We start from the raw sequence: 15,579 nt of genomic DNA on the forward strand, positions 1-15,579 counted from the left end.
CCTATAGAAAAACATGTTGGACTGATATTAAAGATGACCCATACACTATGATACTAGGATTAAAACGTTTGATTTTTATTATGTTTATTATATGTTCCGTTACAATGTAAGACAATAATATTCATGAGTTCTAAGATATAAATAAGTGATATTATTAGCAAGAACATCCAGTTAAGCTAAGTTTATATGTTTCATCAATTCGTTTTGTTTTTTAACAAATTGTATTTACATAAAGCAGCTGGGGATAATTTTTGAAAATTAGGGTTGGAGCAGTAAAATAAGATTCAATCTTCTAAGCAATTAGAGACATATCAAAATTTTTGTAGAATTAAAAATTTGAAATGTGCTGGCGCAGAGATCTAGAAGTAGCTTTTGAAAATTAAAAGTAGAGCCATAAAATTGGATTTAACTGCAAATAAAATCATAAAGATATAATCAATCAAGATATTTAATAAAATTAATATTTTCTGCAGACTATATTAGCGCAGAGTATGTAAGAAATGAATTATTTGAATCAAGAATAGTGAAATCAACTTGGCAATGGAATAACTAATTAGCAACAAAATAAAAAAAGAAATATATTTGGTTTTTTATATTTTGATATTTTTTCTGGTGGTTGTGCTAACTTAAATTTAAGTTGGCATAGCTATTATTTTTATCAAACTGGCTTAAGTTACAAAATCGCGAATAGAGCAACAAATTAGATAAAAAAGTATTAAATTCCTTTTTGTTTTATTCGATCGTGCTACATTGACTTATCAGTTTAATAGATGTAAAAACTATTAATTTTTTCATAACTCTACTTAATAATTTCTATATGTAAAATAGAAAAATCATACTGCAAAAAATTCAGGTAATTTTATTTAAAAAATGTAATAACCTTTATGTAACCTTAAAAAATTGACTTTTCATTTGAGCTTACCATTATTTGTCTCCTTTGAGACAATAATATAACTTTTGTTAGAATACATTTTTAATTCGATTTTATCCTGCAAAAATAAATAAAGTAATAAATTAAAATAGGATATCCTGTATAAAAATCTGCGAAAAAAACTGCACTATTTTTAATAATTAAATAATTTATACAAATAATAGTAAATTTTGGAATGCAATCTTACATTCACACATATTTTTTTAAATATTACACATATTTTATCAACAAGATCATACCTCCTTAGCTATTTGATCAAGCGCTTGATCTTCCGCAGAATGTCGTGTAGAAGTACGCCTTCGTCCAGCTACAGCTGATTCCATTTTGAATTTCTTTTCTTATAATTTTTGTTTCAATTGTAACGATTTTAACTAGGAAGATCGACGTCCACCACCCATTAACAGGTAAATGATTAGCTACGAACAAATTTATACAAAAATTCAAGCTAGAGTAATTACTAGTAAGAAAGTAGTGATAAATCAAAAGGTTTTAATAAGTTATATATGAATAGTTATATAAGTTATATATTACTAATTACAATTTATTTCATATATAATTTGGATTGTACTTATTTGTTTACAAATATTTTTGTCAAGCTTGATATTCAGGCAATTTTAAATCACATATCTTTACAATGTATTTAAAACATGACAAGTTTTTAATAAACATTTTATTATAAATTATGTAATCTAATCATCGTATTTCTTTCTTTGTTATTTTTTTCCAACCTTATTTTATATGCTAAGTTATAACTAGGTCAACCCTTTATAAAAATATGCTAAAAGCTTTTTTTTAATTTAACTAATAAAGAAATAAACTTAGATATAAATTTATTTTATAAGAAATTATGCATTTTGAGCTATATATATCATATTTTTGCATATTTCACATATAAATGCATATTTTAACAAATTTCATCTATAAGAATATTTGTGTATATTTCAATAAGCACAATATTTGATCTATTTGTACATTTCACATTGTTTCCTGATTAAGGTTTATGAATAATTTTTTCTAATATAATATTAGATGTACAACTTTGCTTCCGTCGTTTTCTAATAGATGGCTTTAGCGGTATGTAGTGGTAAAAATAAACAAATGTAAACGTCATACAATAAGCTTGGGCACCATAGACATTTATATATTTACTAGACTATTGACTCCCTCATTTACCGAGCCTAAAAGATGGCAACAAAATCTATGTATTACACAGCCTGATGTAAACGGTAAAAAACAAAATAAAAATGTTTGTGTGTATGTATATGTGTGTGTATTTCTGTATTGTTTTTCTAATACTTATAAAGTCTTTATATCAATCATATATGGACTTGGTTAGGTGGAGCGCATGGGCGAGAACATGTATGAGAGCGTAGCGTATTTGAGTAAGCGATTAAGGAGAAGAAAGGTGAGGGAGAGAAATGCGAAAGTGTAGGATAGGTAGAAGAACGAGCGGAGAAGACAAGGAAGTGGAGGCGTGCTTAGGAAATAGGAGGAAAGCGGAATTAGCGAGCAGATTAGAGATAGGTAAAGAGTGAGGTTATGGCGAGTAAAGAGATGGGAGCGGCCGATAAGGCGGGAAAGACGAAGCTGGAGAAGAGACAGAGAAATCTAACGGTAGGAAGTAAGGAAGAAGGTAAGACGGTAACTCTCAAGGTAGGAGAAGAAAAATATTGGAAAGAAGAACGAGCCAGGATAAGGCAAGAAATTAAAGAGTTACTGCTGAGAGAGGAGGTGAAAGGTTTGAAAGAGGGTAAAAAGCAAATGAGGAGATAGAGGTTTTAAGAGCAAAAGTGAGGTTATATGAGGAGAGGATAGAGAAGTTAGAGGAGAGAGTAGAGGAGCTACAATAAGAAAGAAAGAAAAGAAGGGAGGTAGAAAGCGTGGAAGGCGATAGGGAGGAGGTAAGAAGTACATATAGTGCAAGATCAAGGGCTAGCAGCGTAGGCAGTTTGAGCAGCAGAGGCAGAATAAGCGTATGTAGCGGCTTTAGCAAGAGCGAAGTAGAAAAAATTAAGAAGTGGGTGAAGAAAAAAGATAGGGAGGAAAGAAAAAATAATATTATAATGAGAGGTATAAAAATACCTAAAGGTGTAGAGAGGAATGAGAAAGAGTGCAAGGAATGGGCAGCGGCCTTAATAAAAGAAAAGATAGGTGTAGATGTAGAGGGTAAGGTAGTTAACTGTAGAGAGAGCAGTAAGATAATTTTAATGAAATTAGATAATGAGGAATGTAAAAAAGAAATAATGAGAAACAAATATAAATTGAAAAGGGAAAACTTATATATAGAAAACGATTTAAGTTGGGAGGAAAGGAAAGTGCAGGAAAGGATACATAGATGGACAAAAGGTGAAAAAGAAAAAGGTGTAGAAGTAAAAGCAGGAACAGATAGGGTGAGAGTTAAAGGGATGTGGAAAATGTGGGAAGAAATAGAGTTGGAATTAGAAAAAGAGAAAAAAAGAAGAATGAAAAAGAGGAGGGAGGAGGAAAAGTTGGAAAGAAACAACAAAGAAGAGCGAGATCAGGATTTCAAGTAAGCCGGAAAGTGGAAAGGGAAGGTAGAGGAGGAGAGGAGGAAGAGAGAGGTGTAGGAAATAAAAATAAGAAAAAATACGTATTTTGGAACGTAGCAGGAATAAGGATAGGGAGTTTTGGGAATATGTAAAAGGATATGACATTATTAATATGTGTACCTAGGTAGAAGAAATAGGATGGGAAAAGATAAAGAAAAATTGCCAGGAACACATGATTGGGTGTGAGCTTCGCAAAAAAAGAAAGGAAAAAAGGGAGGGCAAAGGGAGGTTTTATAGTAGGCCCCGTAGGGGTCTGGAGTCGTTTCGGGGCCTCCCGAGGCCCTGCATCGACTCCAGATACAGGAATTGGCGTTCCTGCGGTTCCCGAGCTCGCTAGGGGGTCTGCGGTCTCTCGTAGGCCGTAGATTCAGGGATTTCAGCGACCCTGGCGCCCGAGCTGGCATACCGTAATCCGTCACGTGCTGAAATTACGTGCGGGACGGACCGGTGGCCTGGGTCTCACCGCCCGGGCTGCGAGGAGTAAACCTCTATAAAAAATCCAAGGGTGGCGTCCGTGGCGCGGGGTGTCGTTCCGTGTAACAGCGGGGCGGGGCCTCGTGTCTCGGACGCCAACTACTTTAGTTGGTCGGCAGAGTGCTGCCTGGGTGGGGGTGCCGGTCCGGGGTGGTCCGGGGCGGGTGCTTGCGCCCGTCTCTGGCCTCCTCGGGCCGTCTCCCCCTGGTGGATCCGTTTGCCCATGGCGCCTCGGGCCGATGGTCCCCGGACATCGGCCTGAGTAGGCTCCGGGGCGAGGGTGGGGTTCCCCTCGTTAAATAAGACCCCACAATGGAACATACACATGGGCAAACGAAAAGGGAAATTACCGCCCAGGGGTGATCGGACACCCCAGGGCCGGCACGGGGGGGCTATTGTCCCGGGTCCCCCCCTGTCGTCATCGAACGACGGGCGGTCGAGCGGAGTGCCCGCAGGCTCCGCCGACCACAGAGCGACTGCGGAGAATGTTACCGCTGCTAACCTCGAGTTAGCAGCGCACCCGGAGCTAATCCGGGAGGAAGTGACGCGCCTTCGGCGTGAGACCAGAAGGCTCAAGCGTCGGACTCGGGACAAGCGAAGGGAATTGGCCGCCTTGTACCCTGATTACTACGTCCTTACGGACTCGGAGGAGGAGGAGATTTCCTCCTCCACCGAGGACGAAACCGGGGTGGAGCCGGCTCAACGAGCCGTGGCCCCCGCAACGGGCGTGGTCGAGGGGTATGATTCGCTGCCCGATGGGCGGCCCGGGGTGGAGCCGGCCGATAAGGCCGAGGCCCCCGTGCCTCCCACTGGGGAGACGTCGGTCCTGTCACCCGACCGAAGCCGCGAGGCGGAAGTCGGTGGACGGGGCCCGGTTTGCGGGGCGCGTCGGACGCGCTCCCTGTCTCCGGGCCGGCTGCTCGGCGGACGCCGCGAGGCGGATGCCGATCAGCCTGGCGGAGGCGGGGGGCGACGTCGGTCGCGCTCGCGCTCGCCGATCCGCATCCGCGGGGGTGGCCGGAGGAGCGAGGGTGAGCCTAGCTCACCCGATGAGTCTCTTCCGGGCACCACCGTGGATGTGGATCGGCCAGAGGTGGAGGAGGTTGTACAAACCTCCAGGGGCGCGGTGGAGGCGGTCTCCCCTCCCGCGCCTGAGTCATCGGAGGAGGTAGTGGTAACCCCGGATATTCCGGGTGTGCCCGCCGAATCCGGGACTCAGCGTGCGAGGAAGCGGGCACGTGGCCGTCCCCGGCTCGATGGGAGCGGGCCTTTCAGGTCTCCGTCTCCCCTCTCGGACGGGGCGGACATTGAGGACCGCCTCCACGGAGTGCCCATGGAGGGTTTCAGAGCACGGCGGCTTAGAGCCAATGTACTACGAGACTCCTCGGAGGACGAAGATATGTCGGGGGGACCTGATTCGCGGCCCAGGCAGCGAATCAGGATACCCCCGACATTATTTACACCGGAACAGCGCCGAGAGCTGGACCGGGAAATAGGTGTTATCTCCCGTAGCACCACAACCGATTTGGCCGGCCTGGCCGACGGTTGGCTACGGGAGGTGGAAACTGCCCGGGCAAAGTGCACCAATCTCGGCATGCACGGAGCCTTGTCCGGGCGGATGAAAAAGTACACCCACCTCGCCCGGGAGGCGTTGATGACCCTGGCCTATCGGGCCATGGGCCGCCTCGGGCGAGATGAGGTTGGTCACGAGGACGCGTCGGCCGCGGCGCGCGAGGAGGAAATAAGAACCCTCCGCGCCGAGGTCGACGATTTACGGGGCCAGCTCGGGGTCGCGAGGAGAGCACTAGTGCTCGAATCGGGGTCCTCGGGTGCGTCCCGGGACAGGGGGGGAGCTTCCTCCCGTCCCTCATCGGCTCCGGCGGTTGCTCCGGTCACCGACCCGTCCCCTTTCGAGGAGACGGTGCTCGAGATGCTGGAGCGGCTGTCGGGGACGGTGGGGGAGATAGAGAGACGCCTGGTGCGGGTCGAGGCGGGGGTTGATTCGGCGCCCGCCTTGGCCGGTACCGGAGCGAGACGCGTTAGAGGTGGACGTCGGGGGGACAGGGCTCCGCGGGAGGAGCCCACTTCCCCCGAGCCACCCAGCGGCCCCGCGGACTCGCCCGCTCGAGCTCCGTCTACGGACGGACCGAGTTGGGCGGCCGTGGTGGGCCGCAAGGAGAAGAGGAGGGCTGCTGCGGGGGGGGCGCCGACGAAGAAGTCGGCTCCCGCCCCCGCGCCCTCGAAGATCGGCCGTGGGCGCTCCCTTCCGCGGCCGGGCGTTGCCGGTGCTGGTGCCTCGGCGGGGGTGGGGCGGCATTGCCGCCCCTCCTCCGCCGGGGCCGCGGCGCGGCGATAAGAAAAAAAGAAGGGGCCGAAGGGGGTAAACCGGGGGGGACGTCTCGTGCGGCGTCCGCTGCCCCGCGTGCGGTGGGGAGGCGGATCCCGCGCTCCTCCGTGGTGGCAATCACGGTGGAGCCGGGGTGTGCCTCCTACACCGACGTGATCAGGAGGTCCAGGGCGGCGATAAATCTGGGGGATATTCTCCCCCAGCCCGAACTGGGCCTCAAATTTAGAGTCTCGCAGGCCGGGGGTGTCCTGTTGGAGATCCCCGGCACCGAGAGTCGGCCCGCGGCGGAGCGCCTCGCGGCCGAAATGAGGCGGGTGGCCGGGGGCCCGGGGATCCGGATAACCTGCCCTATGCGTAGGGTGGGGATTCGGGTGTCCGGGTTCCTGGACTCCACCGAGCCGGAGGAGGTGGCGGTGGCGCTGGCATGCGCCGGAGCATGCAGCGCCACCGATATCATAGTCGGTCGAGTTACTCGCGGCCGCCGGGGCATGGGCTCTGTGATAGCACAGTGCCCGGTCGCGGCGGCGGCGAGGCTCGCCAAGGTGGGAAAAGTGGCCCTGGGCTGGGCGGCTGCGCGCGTGGAGGCGCTTAAGGCGCCTCCACAGCGCTGCTATCGCTGCCTGGCACAGGGCCACATGCAGCACCGGTGCCCCGGTTACTTTGACCGGTCCCGGTGCTGCTTCAACTGCGGCGGGGAGGGTCACACTCGGGCACGGTGCGCTAATCAGCCATTCTGTCCCGAGTGTGCCTCCCGCAACAGGGCAGCCGGCCACCGACCGGGTGGCGCGGGCTGCCCCAAAATACCCCCCATGCCCCGGAGGGCCGGGGGGCCTCCTCCTTCCTCCCCGTATCTGGGGAGAGAGGAGGAAATGGAAATGGAGCGGCCTCCGTCATCGCCGGACGCTGACGCTGCCCGCGGCGCTCAGGCCGTTGGGGGCGACGGTCCGGCGGTGGCCGAGGCCGCCAAGGGGGGTGCGTCTCCCGCGGGCGGGGTCCCAGTAGATGGGCCCCCGGCTGCGGTGGATGCTCGGCTGCCGGGGTCCACCTCGGACACTTCGGAGTCCGGGGAGGAGCCCCCGCCGCCTAAATCGCGCGCGGTCGATGAGACCGGCGCGCCCGACGCAGTCAGCGTGTCGAGTCACGCTTCCGGGGATAACCTCCCCGTGGCCAGGGTAGTTCTGTCTCCCCTCCCCCGCCAACTCCCGCAGAGGGAGCGGAGGGGGAGTAAGGCCACGAGGGAGGCGAGGCCCAAGGGAGGCGCGCCAAGTGCGCCCTCCCCGGGGCCGCCCGTCCTCGGCAAGGGGAAGCGGCGATAGTGCCGCTCCTCGGGTGCCCGCCCCTAGCTGCCCCTAGCGCTCGGGGGATGCGACGGGACGGGGCCCAGGCCGATGGGGCCCGGCGCCAGGCGAGTGGTTCCCTCCCCTGGCGACCGGCCTGGCCATTCGAGCGCCGTGGACGGGAGGAGGCGGGGCGGGCGGCGGCGACCGCTCGTCCCTGGGCGTGGGGCTCGCACCGGCGATATGTCGGGAGCGGTCCCATGGCCCTAAATGGGCGCGGGGGTGCGTGATGCCTCGCTCCGCATCCCCGGGGTCGGGCTAGGCCCTACTGGCTGACGTATCTCGGCTGGGCCAGCAAAGCCCGACTCCCAACCCGACGAACTGGCGCGTCGGGGAGCTTCATGCTCCGATCCCCAGTGGAGGGATGTTGGAGAGTGCTATAGCAATCCCGGTCCCTCCACGCAACGGGGCGAGATGGGCTCGGTGGGTTTTTAGTGGGTAGGCGGGCCGGGCCTCGCCAACTTTCTGCCGCGCAAGCGGTCTGTGCCGGCGAGGGGTACCGCGTCCCGAGTCCCACACTCCCGTGGTCTAGCCAACCCGGGGTACTATGAGTATTTTCCCCCCGTTAAAAAAAAAATAAAAAAAAAGGTTTTATAGTAGGGGTAAAGAAAGAAGGAATAGGACAGGTAAAGAAGTTAAAAATAATAAAGGAAGAAGAGGAGATGATAATGACAGAGGTAGGTATAGAGAGAGAGAGAGAGAGAGAGAGAGAGAGAGAGAGAGAGAGAGAAAGAGAGAGAGAAAATTGTATCAGTGTACGGAGCACAAGGGGGAAAGGGTTTAAGGGAGAAACTGGAAAAGTTTATAGGGGAAAAAGAGGAAGGTAATGTGATAATAGGAGACTTCAATATAAGAATAGGAGAATTAGGTGGAAAAGATATAGGAGATATAGGAGAAGGAAAAATAGCGAAATATAGCAAGGACAAAGTGATAGAAAATGGAGGAAGGAATTTGGTAGAATGGATCATGGAGAAAGGATGGTATATTTCGAATGGGACGATGGAAGGCGATTGAGAGGGAGAATTTACATATGTAGGGGCAAGAGGATGTTCGGTTATTGATTATGTTATTGTAAATGAAGATGTATGCAATAAAATTTGTAAGTTTACAGTAGGGGACAGGGTGGACTCAGACCACTTGCCAGATGGCGAGACCCTTGGAGATGGAGGTCATAGAAGAGGAAGGAAGAGACCCAGGAGAAAGAGGAAAAGGAAAAAGAAATAGAAATAATAGTATGGGACAAAAAAGCAAGAGAGGTACTATATATGCAGAAATAACGGAGGAACTGTGTAAAGTGAAAGAGTTAGAAGAAAAGGAGGACGATACGATAAGATAAAGAGGATAGTGCACAAGACCATGATAAGAAAAAAAATAAGAAAGAGGAAAAAGTAGAGCTTGGAGACAAGGATTGATGGGATAGAAGCTGCACAAGAAAAAAGAGAGAGGTAAAGATGATATACAAGAAATGGAAGAAAGGAAAAATGGGAAGAAAAGATTATACAAAGGAAAAAAAGAATTTTAAGGAACTGTTGGTGAAGAAGCAGAGAGAAAAAAGGGAGGAAGAGGAAGAAGAATAAAGAGAAATGAAGAGTGAGGCAGAGGTATGGAAATATATAAACAAAAAGAAAGGCAAAAGCAAGGATAATAAATAGGATAGGAAAAGAGGTATGGAGGAAATATTTTAAAGACCTGTTGGAAGATTCGGAGAAAGAAGAGAGGAAGGAGGATAAAGAGAAAGAAGAGAGGCAGCGGCGGCGTGCGATGATGGGTTTGGGCGGAAGCCTGCCTGGAGTAAACGCCGGTGCAAATATAATGGAGAAGGAACAGGGAGAGGAAAAATTACAAGAAGCGGAGATTACGAAAGCTCTGAATAAAATGAAAAAGAGGAAGGCTGCGGGAATTGATGGAATACCGATGGAGGCATGGAAATACGCTGGTAAGAGTCTATGAAAAAAGATGAAGAATCTGATAAAACAAATATAGAAGGCAAAAACGATACCGAAAGATTGGAAAAAAGGTATCGTGTACAAGAGAGGGGATAAGGAAAAAGTAGGCAACTACAGAGGAATATCCTTGCTGTGCACAGCATACAAGATATATGCAGAGGTAATTAGAAATAGGCTGGAGATGGAGGTAGAAGAAAGGGGTACAGTGCCGACAAGTCAAGCGGGCTTCAGGAAAGGAAGATCAACGCTAGACAATATATTTGTTTTAAATCACGTGATATAAAGGGAGAGAAGAAAAGGAGAGAAAAAAGGAAAGGTATATATGATGTTCGCGAACTTGAAGGCGGCATTTGATGAAGTAGACAGAGAGACATTGTGGAGTATTATGAAAAGAAAAGGAATAAAGGAGCAGCTGGTGAAGAGAATAGCAAAAATATATGAGGGAACGGAAGTCATGGTGAAGACGGAACAAGGATACACGGAAAGCTTTATCACAGGAAAAGGAGTGAGGCAAGGCTGTGTAATGAGTCCACTTCTGTTCAATTTATATATAGCGGAATTAAGGGAAAAAAATGGAAATTAGGAACATAGGTAGGGTAGCAATAGGTAGACTTAGGATATGGAGCTTAGCGTATACGGACGACATAGTTTTAATAGCGAATAATAAGGATGCTAGATATGATAGGTACGTTTAAACGTTTTTTGACTGAAAATAAATTGGAGTTATGCCCAGAAAAAACAAAAATGCTTGTAGTGAATAGGAAAAGAAAAGAAAAAATCAAGAAATGGAAATGGGGAGAAGATGATAGAAGAGGTAAAAAGCTTTAAATACTTGGGTTTTGTGTTGAATGGGAATGGAAATAGTAAGGAACATATTAAAGAATTATGCGGTAAAGGAAAAATAGTTGCGAGAAAGGTCTAAGGTTTAGGTAAAAGGATATGTAGAAATGATTTTAAAAGAAGGTAGATACTATTCAAGTACTTAGTGCAAAGTGTAATGTCATATGGAGTAGAATTGTGGGGATGGGAAGAGAAGGATAATTTGGAAAAGGTAATGATGGATTATGTGAGATGGATTTTTGGCTTGGAATTCTGTACACCAAGGTATATTATAACGAGGAAACTAGTGATGGATAAACTAAGAGTAGGATGGGGGATTAGAGCTAGGAGGTACGAGAATAGAATCAAAGAGGGTAGGGCAGGGAATATAGTGAAAGAATGCTGGAGGGAGAAAAAACAATACGATTGGAAGGACGAATACAGCAAAGAAAGAGAGAGGTATTATAATAGGAACGGAAGAGGAATAGAAGCTAGGGAGGTAAGAGAGATTGGAGAATATGATTTAGAAGCAGAATTGATAAAAAGAGAGAGGGAGGTGAAGAGACAATGGGAAAACGGAAGGATAGCTAAAGCAAGATATAATAAGAGATACAGGGAAATAGACTTAAAAAGTAGAATGCCTAGGTATTTAGAGGTAAAGAATATTGCAAATTCAAGCAGGGATAATGAGGTGAGAGCGATGATAAAATTAAGGTGTAAAAACTTAGAGCATGCGAATAAATATTGGATAGACGAGGGACAATGGGCGTGTTTATTCTGTGGTAAAAGAAGCGATAACATGGATCATTATGTAAAAGAATGCGAGGAAAGTAGAGAATGGTTTGCAGACTTAGGTAGAGTTAGCGACAGAATTTTAGAAGAGATATATAGTGAAGGTAGGTTGGTGTAAAGGAAAAATAATTCAGAAACTATGGAAAGAAAGGAAAAAGAAACTAAAGGAAAAGAAAGAAGCGGAAGAGAAGGAGAGCGAAAAAGAGAGTGGGAATAAAACAGGGAAATAGGAGATAGTAAATAAAAACGTGATAGGGAAGTAGATAGTAAGGTAAGATAGTATTATAGCGATAGTATTAAGTGCAACAAGGTAGTACGTAGGGTTACGTACTGTAGAATAAAGGCTGTGAACGGCTGTGAGTAGGAATAGTATAGACAAAATGTAGAAAAATAAAATATAAATGTAAAAGAATAGGAAACGAAAAGAGATGTAAGAGCGTGGTAGAGTATAGATAGGAAGGGCGTAGAACATAAGAATAATATAGGGTGTGGATAAATAAGTGGTTAAGGAACGATTGTAAACCAAGTCCCCTTCTCGGCAATGTAAGCTTGAAGAGAAATAAATTATATATATATCAATCACATATGGATGGATATTTTATATGTATGCGTACCGCTTGCTTTGTACGCATACACCATGAGTTTTGTACATACTTTTCGTGGCCATGTATTTCAAGCAAGTCAACAGTCTGGTAAATATATAAATGTCTATGTTGGACACTTGTCAACATAACCCCATCAAAACATTAATCGATTTGTGTCCGCATCGTGAAGTTATTCTCGATTGAAAATGTCAGTTTATGAAATTCTCGTTATTTGCGGGAGGGGGGGGGTTAATTTTCTACTTTAATATAAAGAAATCTGCAGCTGAGGCTCATCGAATGCTCTCAAATACTTATGGTGAGACTGCTATTAGTGAAAGAACGTGTTGTAAGTGGTTTCACCGCTTCAAGAACGGTAATTTTGACATCGAAGACCAGCATGGCGGTGGAAGAGAGGTTTTCAAAGATGCAGAATTGAAGGCATTACTTCATGAAGACTCGTATCAAACGCAAGAATAATTGGCAGGATCATTGGGAGTGATTCAACAAGCCATTTTGAAACGCCTGAAAGCCATGGAAATGATTCAGAAACAAAGAAATTGGGTGCCGTACGACTTGAAGCAGAGAGATGTTGAACGGCGTTTGTTTGCTTGTGAATTACTGCTTGAAAGTCAAAGACGGAAGGGATTTCTGCATCGCATTGTGGGAACAAAAAATGTGTTCATTACGATAACCCTGAGCGCAGAAAGTTATGAGGACTTTCCGGCCATGCTTCCATGTCGACGGCCAAACGTCGAATATTGACAGTTGCTCTGTATTTGGTAGGATCATGCTCTGTATTTGGTAGGATCAGCTCGGCGTAGTGTACTATAAGCTGCTAAAATCGTCTGAAACAATCACAGGCAATCTGTATCGAAAGCAATTAATGCGTTTAAGCCGAGCATTGAAAGACAAACGGCCGCAATACAACAAGAGACACGATAAAGTGATTTTGCAGCATGACAATGCTCAATCCCATGTCGCAAGATCGGTCAAAACATACTTGAAAACGTTGAAATGAGAAGTCCTACCCCACCCGCTGTATTCTCCAGACGTTGCTCCCTCTATCACTTGTTTCAATGACACACGGCCTGGCTGATCAGCACTTTCGTTCTTATGAAGAAGTCAAAAATTGGATCAATACGTGGACCGCTTCAAAAGATTAGCAGTTCTTTCGACAGGGGATTCGTACGCTGCCCGAAAAATGGGAGAAAGTAATGGCCAGCGATGGACAATATTTTGAATCGTAAATGTATAACCAATTTTTTTTAGCTACAAATATCAAAAAACAAAAAAAAAACGGCGGAAGCAAAGTTGTACGCCTAATAATAAGCAGGATGCCTAAATTAAACTTTATTTTCTGGAATCTAATTTTAAAAAAATTTTTTTATTTTGCATTAAATCATCGGACGTGTTTTGTCTTAAAGAAAATTTTGAAAAAAAACGACATGCTTTTTCTGTTTCTAACGAAATTCTTACTAGAACTGCGGCTTTCTGGATTTTTTTTATTTGGATCAAATCTCAGCCTGGAAAGACTTGAAAGTTTCATTTTCATGGCTGGATTATTTACCTTTATTAGAAGGATCTGTTATGTTGGCTAATATACAGAATGTAGAATAAATCTCAAACACCTTAGTTATCTTGAAAACTAAGCATTTTTGAAAAAAATATTTCAGACAAAAATTATATGGCATAAAAAGGTTTATTTATTGATAGAAAAGAAAAGGGTAATATGGCAGCTATTTTCATTTTACTAAATAACCTTATTTATAATTAATATTTTATATTGAAACTTGAGCGATTATATTCGTTAAAGTTGTTCAACAAATTCTGGACTCAAAGTAATAAAATATTTATTACTTAGAACGTAATTTATGATAATGCACTGCATAATCGGTGGAAAAAAATGATGGTAATATGACTAGCTGAAAAATAATTTTTAAACAATTCATTTAGTTTAAAAAAAGTATTTTGTTACAAAATTACATATCTTTAATTTTCCATCCGTTTAGCATTTTTCTGATTTAAAATTTTTCTCCGCTCAAAGACTTTAGAGACATCATTAGAAATATCATTATATTCCTGTTTAACATTAAAATAAGAAATATAAAATGATGTTTCTGAGTAGCGCTCTTTAGAGTAATAATCAATTTATTAAAGAAATATTTCGATATAAAAATTTTGCTTAAAAAATCATATTAACCAAATCCCAGATTATTGCTTGACTTTGCATAAGTCGAAGTGTGTACAACCAAATAAAAAGTTAAATAACAAAAAAACACTTAAGTGCACATAGATTCGTGTGATAATACGCTCAAGTTTAAGAACAATGAGAATGTACGTATAATTAAGTGCTAAAATGTACCCTAAAAAAGTTTAAAAGTGCTCAAAAGTAAAAATGCTTTATAACAATTGTTAGCTATTGTGCATTGACAAATAAGCATCTCTAAAAACGGCGGGCTACTAATTGAGTAATTCCATAAACAATTGCAAGAATTTGTCACCTAATAACGAAGAAAATGAGGGTAGCCGAACCATAATACCCTCTTCTTCTCTACCAGTTTGACCTTGGGGGACGTCAAAATCTTGATGGTTTGCATCAATAGATGAAATAAAAGCAATACCTAATAAAATATACAGACAATTGAAAATGTCGACTTTATATTTTTCAAGTGTGAAAAATTTTTTTAAGAGTTCTAGAAGTTCTGTTGAGTTTTGGATAGCCCCCAATAAGTTTTATCAAAAATGTTAATGACAAAAATCTGTAAAATTAAAAACAAAAATGTTACAGACGATCGCAGGTATCGACTTTGTATTTTTGAGATGCAAAAAATTTTTGTATGAGTTCTGGGAGTTCTTTTATGAGTTTTAGATAGCCCTCGCTGAGTTCTATCAAAACTTTTAATGAAAAATGTCATTAAACTAATATTTTTGCAGTTGCGATTATTCTTTGCTTTTTTAAAAATATAAAGTTAACACCTGCGATTGTCCGTAACATTTTCGTTTTCAATCCTATAAATTTTTGTTACAAGGATCTTTAATAGAACTCATCGGGAACTATGCAAAATTCTCAACAAAACTCCTAGAACTCTTAAAAAATTTTTCACACTTTAAAAATACAAAGTCGACATTTGCGATCGTCCGTAACTTTTTCATTTTTAATTCTAGATTGTCAGTAAAATTTCTAATAGAACTCATCAAAGACTATTTAAAACTCTTAACAGAACTTCTAGAACATAACTTTTATAAAAAAATTTTATGCATTTTGAAACTACAAGGTTAACATCGTGAAAAATTTTTTTAAGAGTTCTGAAAATTCTGTTGAGTGTTCTGAATAGCAGCCATGCACCTCTATAAAAAATCTTAATAAAAAAATTACATAAAACTGATTTTTAAAGTTTTGACTATATTTTTGATATCACTTCTAAAAATTCAATCTCGATTTTTTTTATTTTTTCGGGCAGAACTCTAGAATTCGTCGAAAAGAATCGTATATGCTATTCAGAACTATTCGGATTTGACATACATTTTTTATTCTTTTTTTTCTTAATCAAAAGTTTTTTTTATATCAAGAACTCTAGTACTCCTTAAAAGGCATCTAATTGTCTATTCAGAACTATTCGATATTAGTTTTGGATGTAAATTTAGCACTCGCATTTTTCAAAATTTATTGTTACAAAATTATGTATTTTTAATTTTCCATCATTTAGCATATTTTTTGTTGTTGTAATAAGCAGAACTATTTGTAAAAACTATCAAGAACTCTTCCTATTTTTGTAAAT

The 15,579-nt window shown here is 43.5% G+C and overlaps 1 protein-coding gene across 7 annotated transcripts in view; it reads right to left on the minus strand.

Annotated features, from left to right (window-relative positions):
- Positions 1–15,579, minus strand: part of LOC105205063 (leucine-rich repeat flightless-interacting protein 2) — a 74,663-nt gene that overhangs the window by 37,256 nt on the left and 21,828 nt on the right. For 2 of the 7 annotated variants that reach the window (XM_026141036.2, XM_026141037.2), the window contains exon 2: positions 1,171–1,347. The exons of 2 other annotated variants lie outside the window; for them this stretch is intronic. In XM_026141036.2, coding sequence (XP_025996821.1) covers positions 1,171–1,254 — 84 coding nt within the window. In that variant the 5' untranslated portion in view covers positions 1,255–1,347. Of the gene's footprint in view, positions 1–922; positions 990–1,170; positions 1,348–14,301; positions 14,422–15,579 lie in introns of those variants that run through there. 3 more of the 7 variants (XM_026141038.2, XM_026141039.2, XM_039454423.1) reach the window with 3 other exon arrangements.

The sequence above is a fragment of the Solenopsis invicta genome, chromosome 1 (genome assembly GCF_016802725.1).
Source record: "Solenopsis invicta isolate M01_SB chromosome 1, UNIL_Sinv_3.0, whole genome shotgun sequence".
NCBI lineage: Eukaryota > Metazoa > Arthropoda > Insecta > Hymenoptera > Formicidae > Solenopsis > Solenopsis invicta.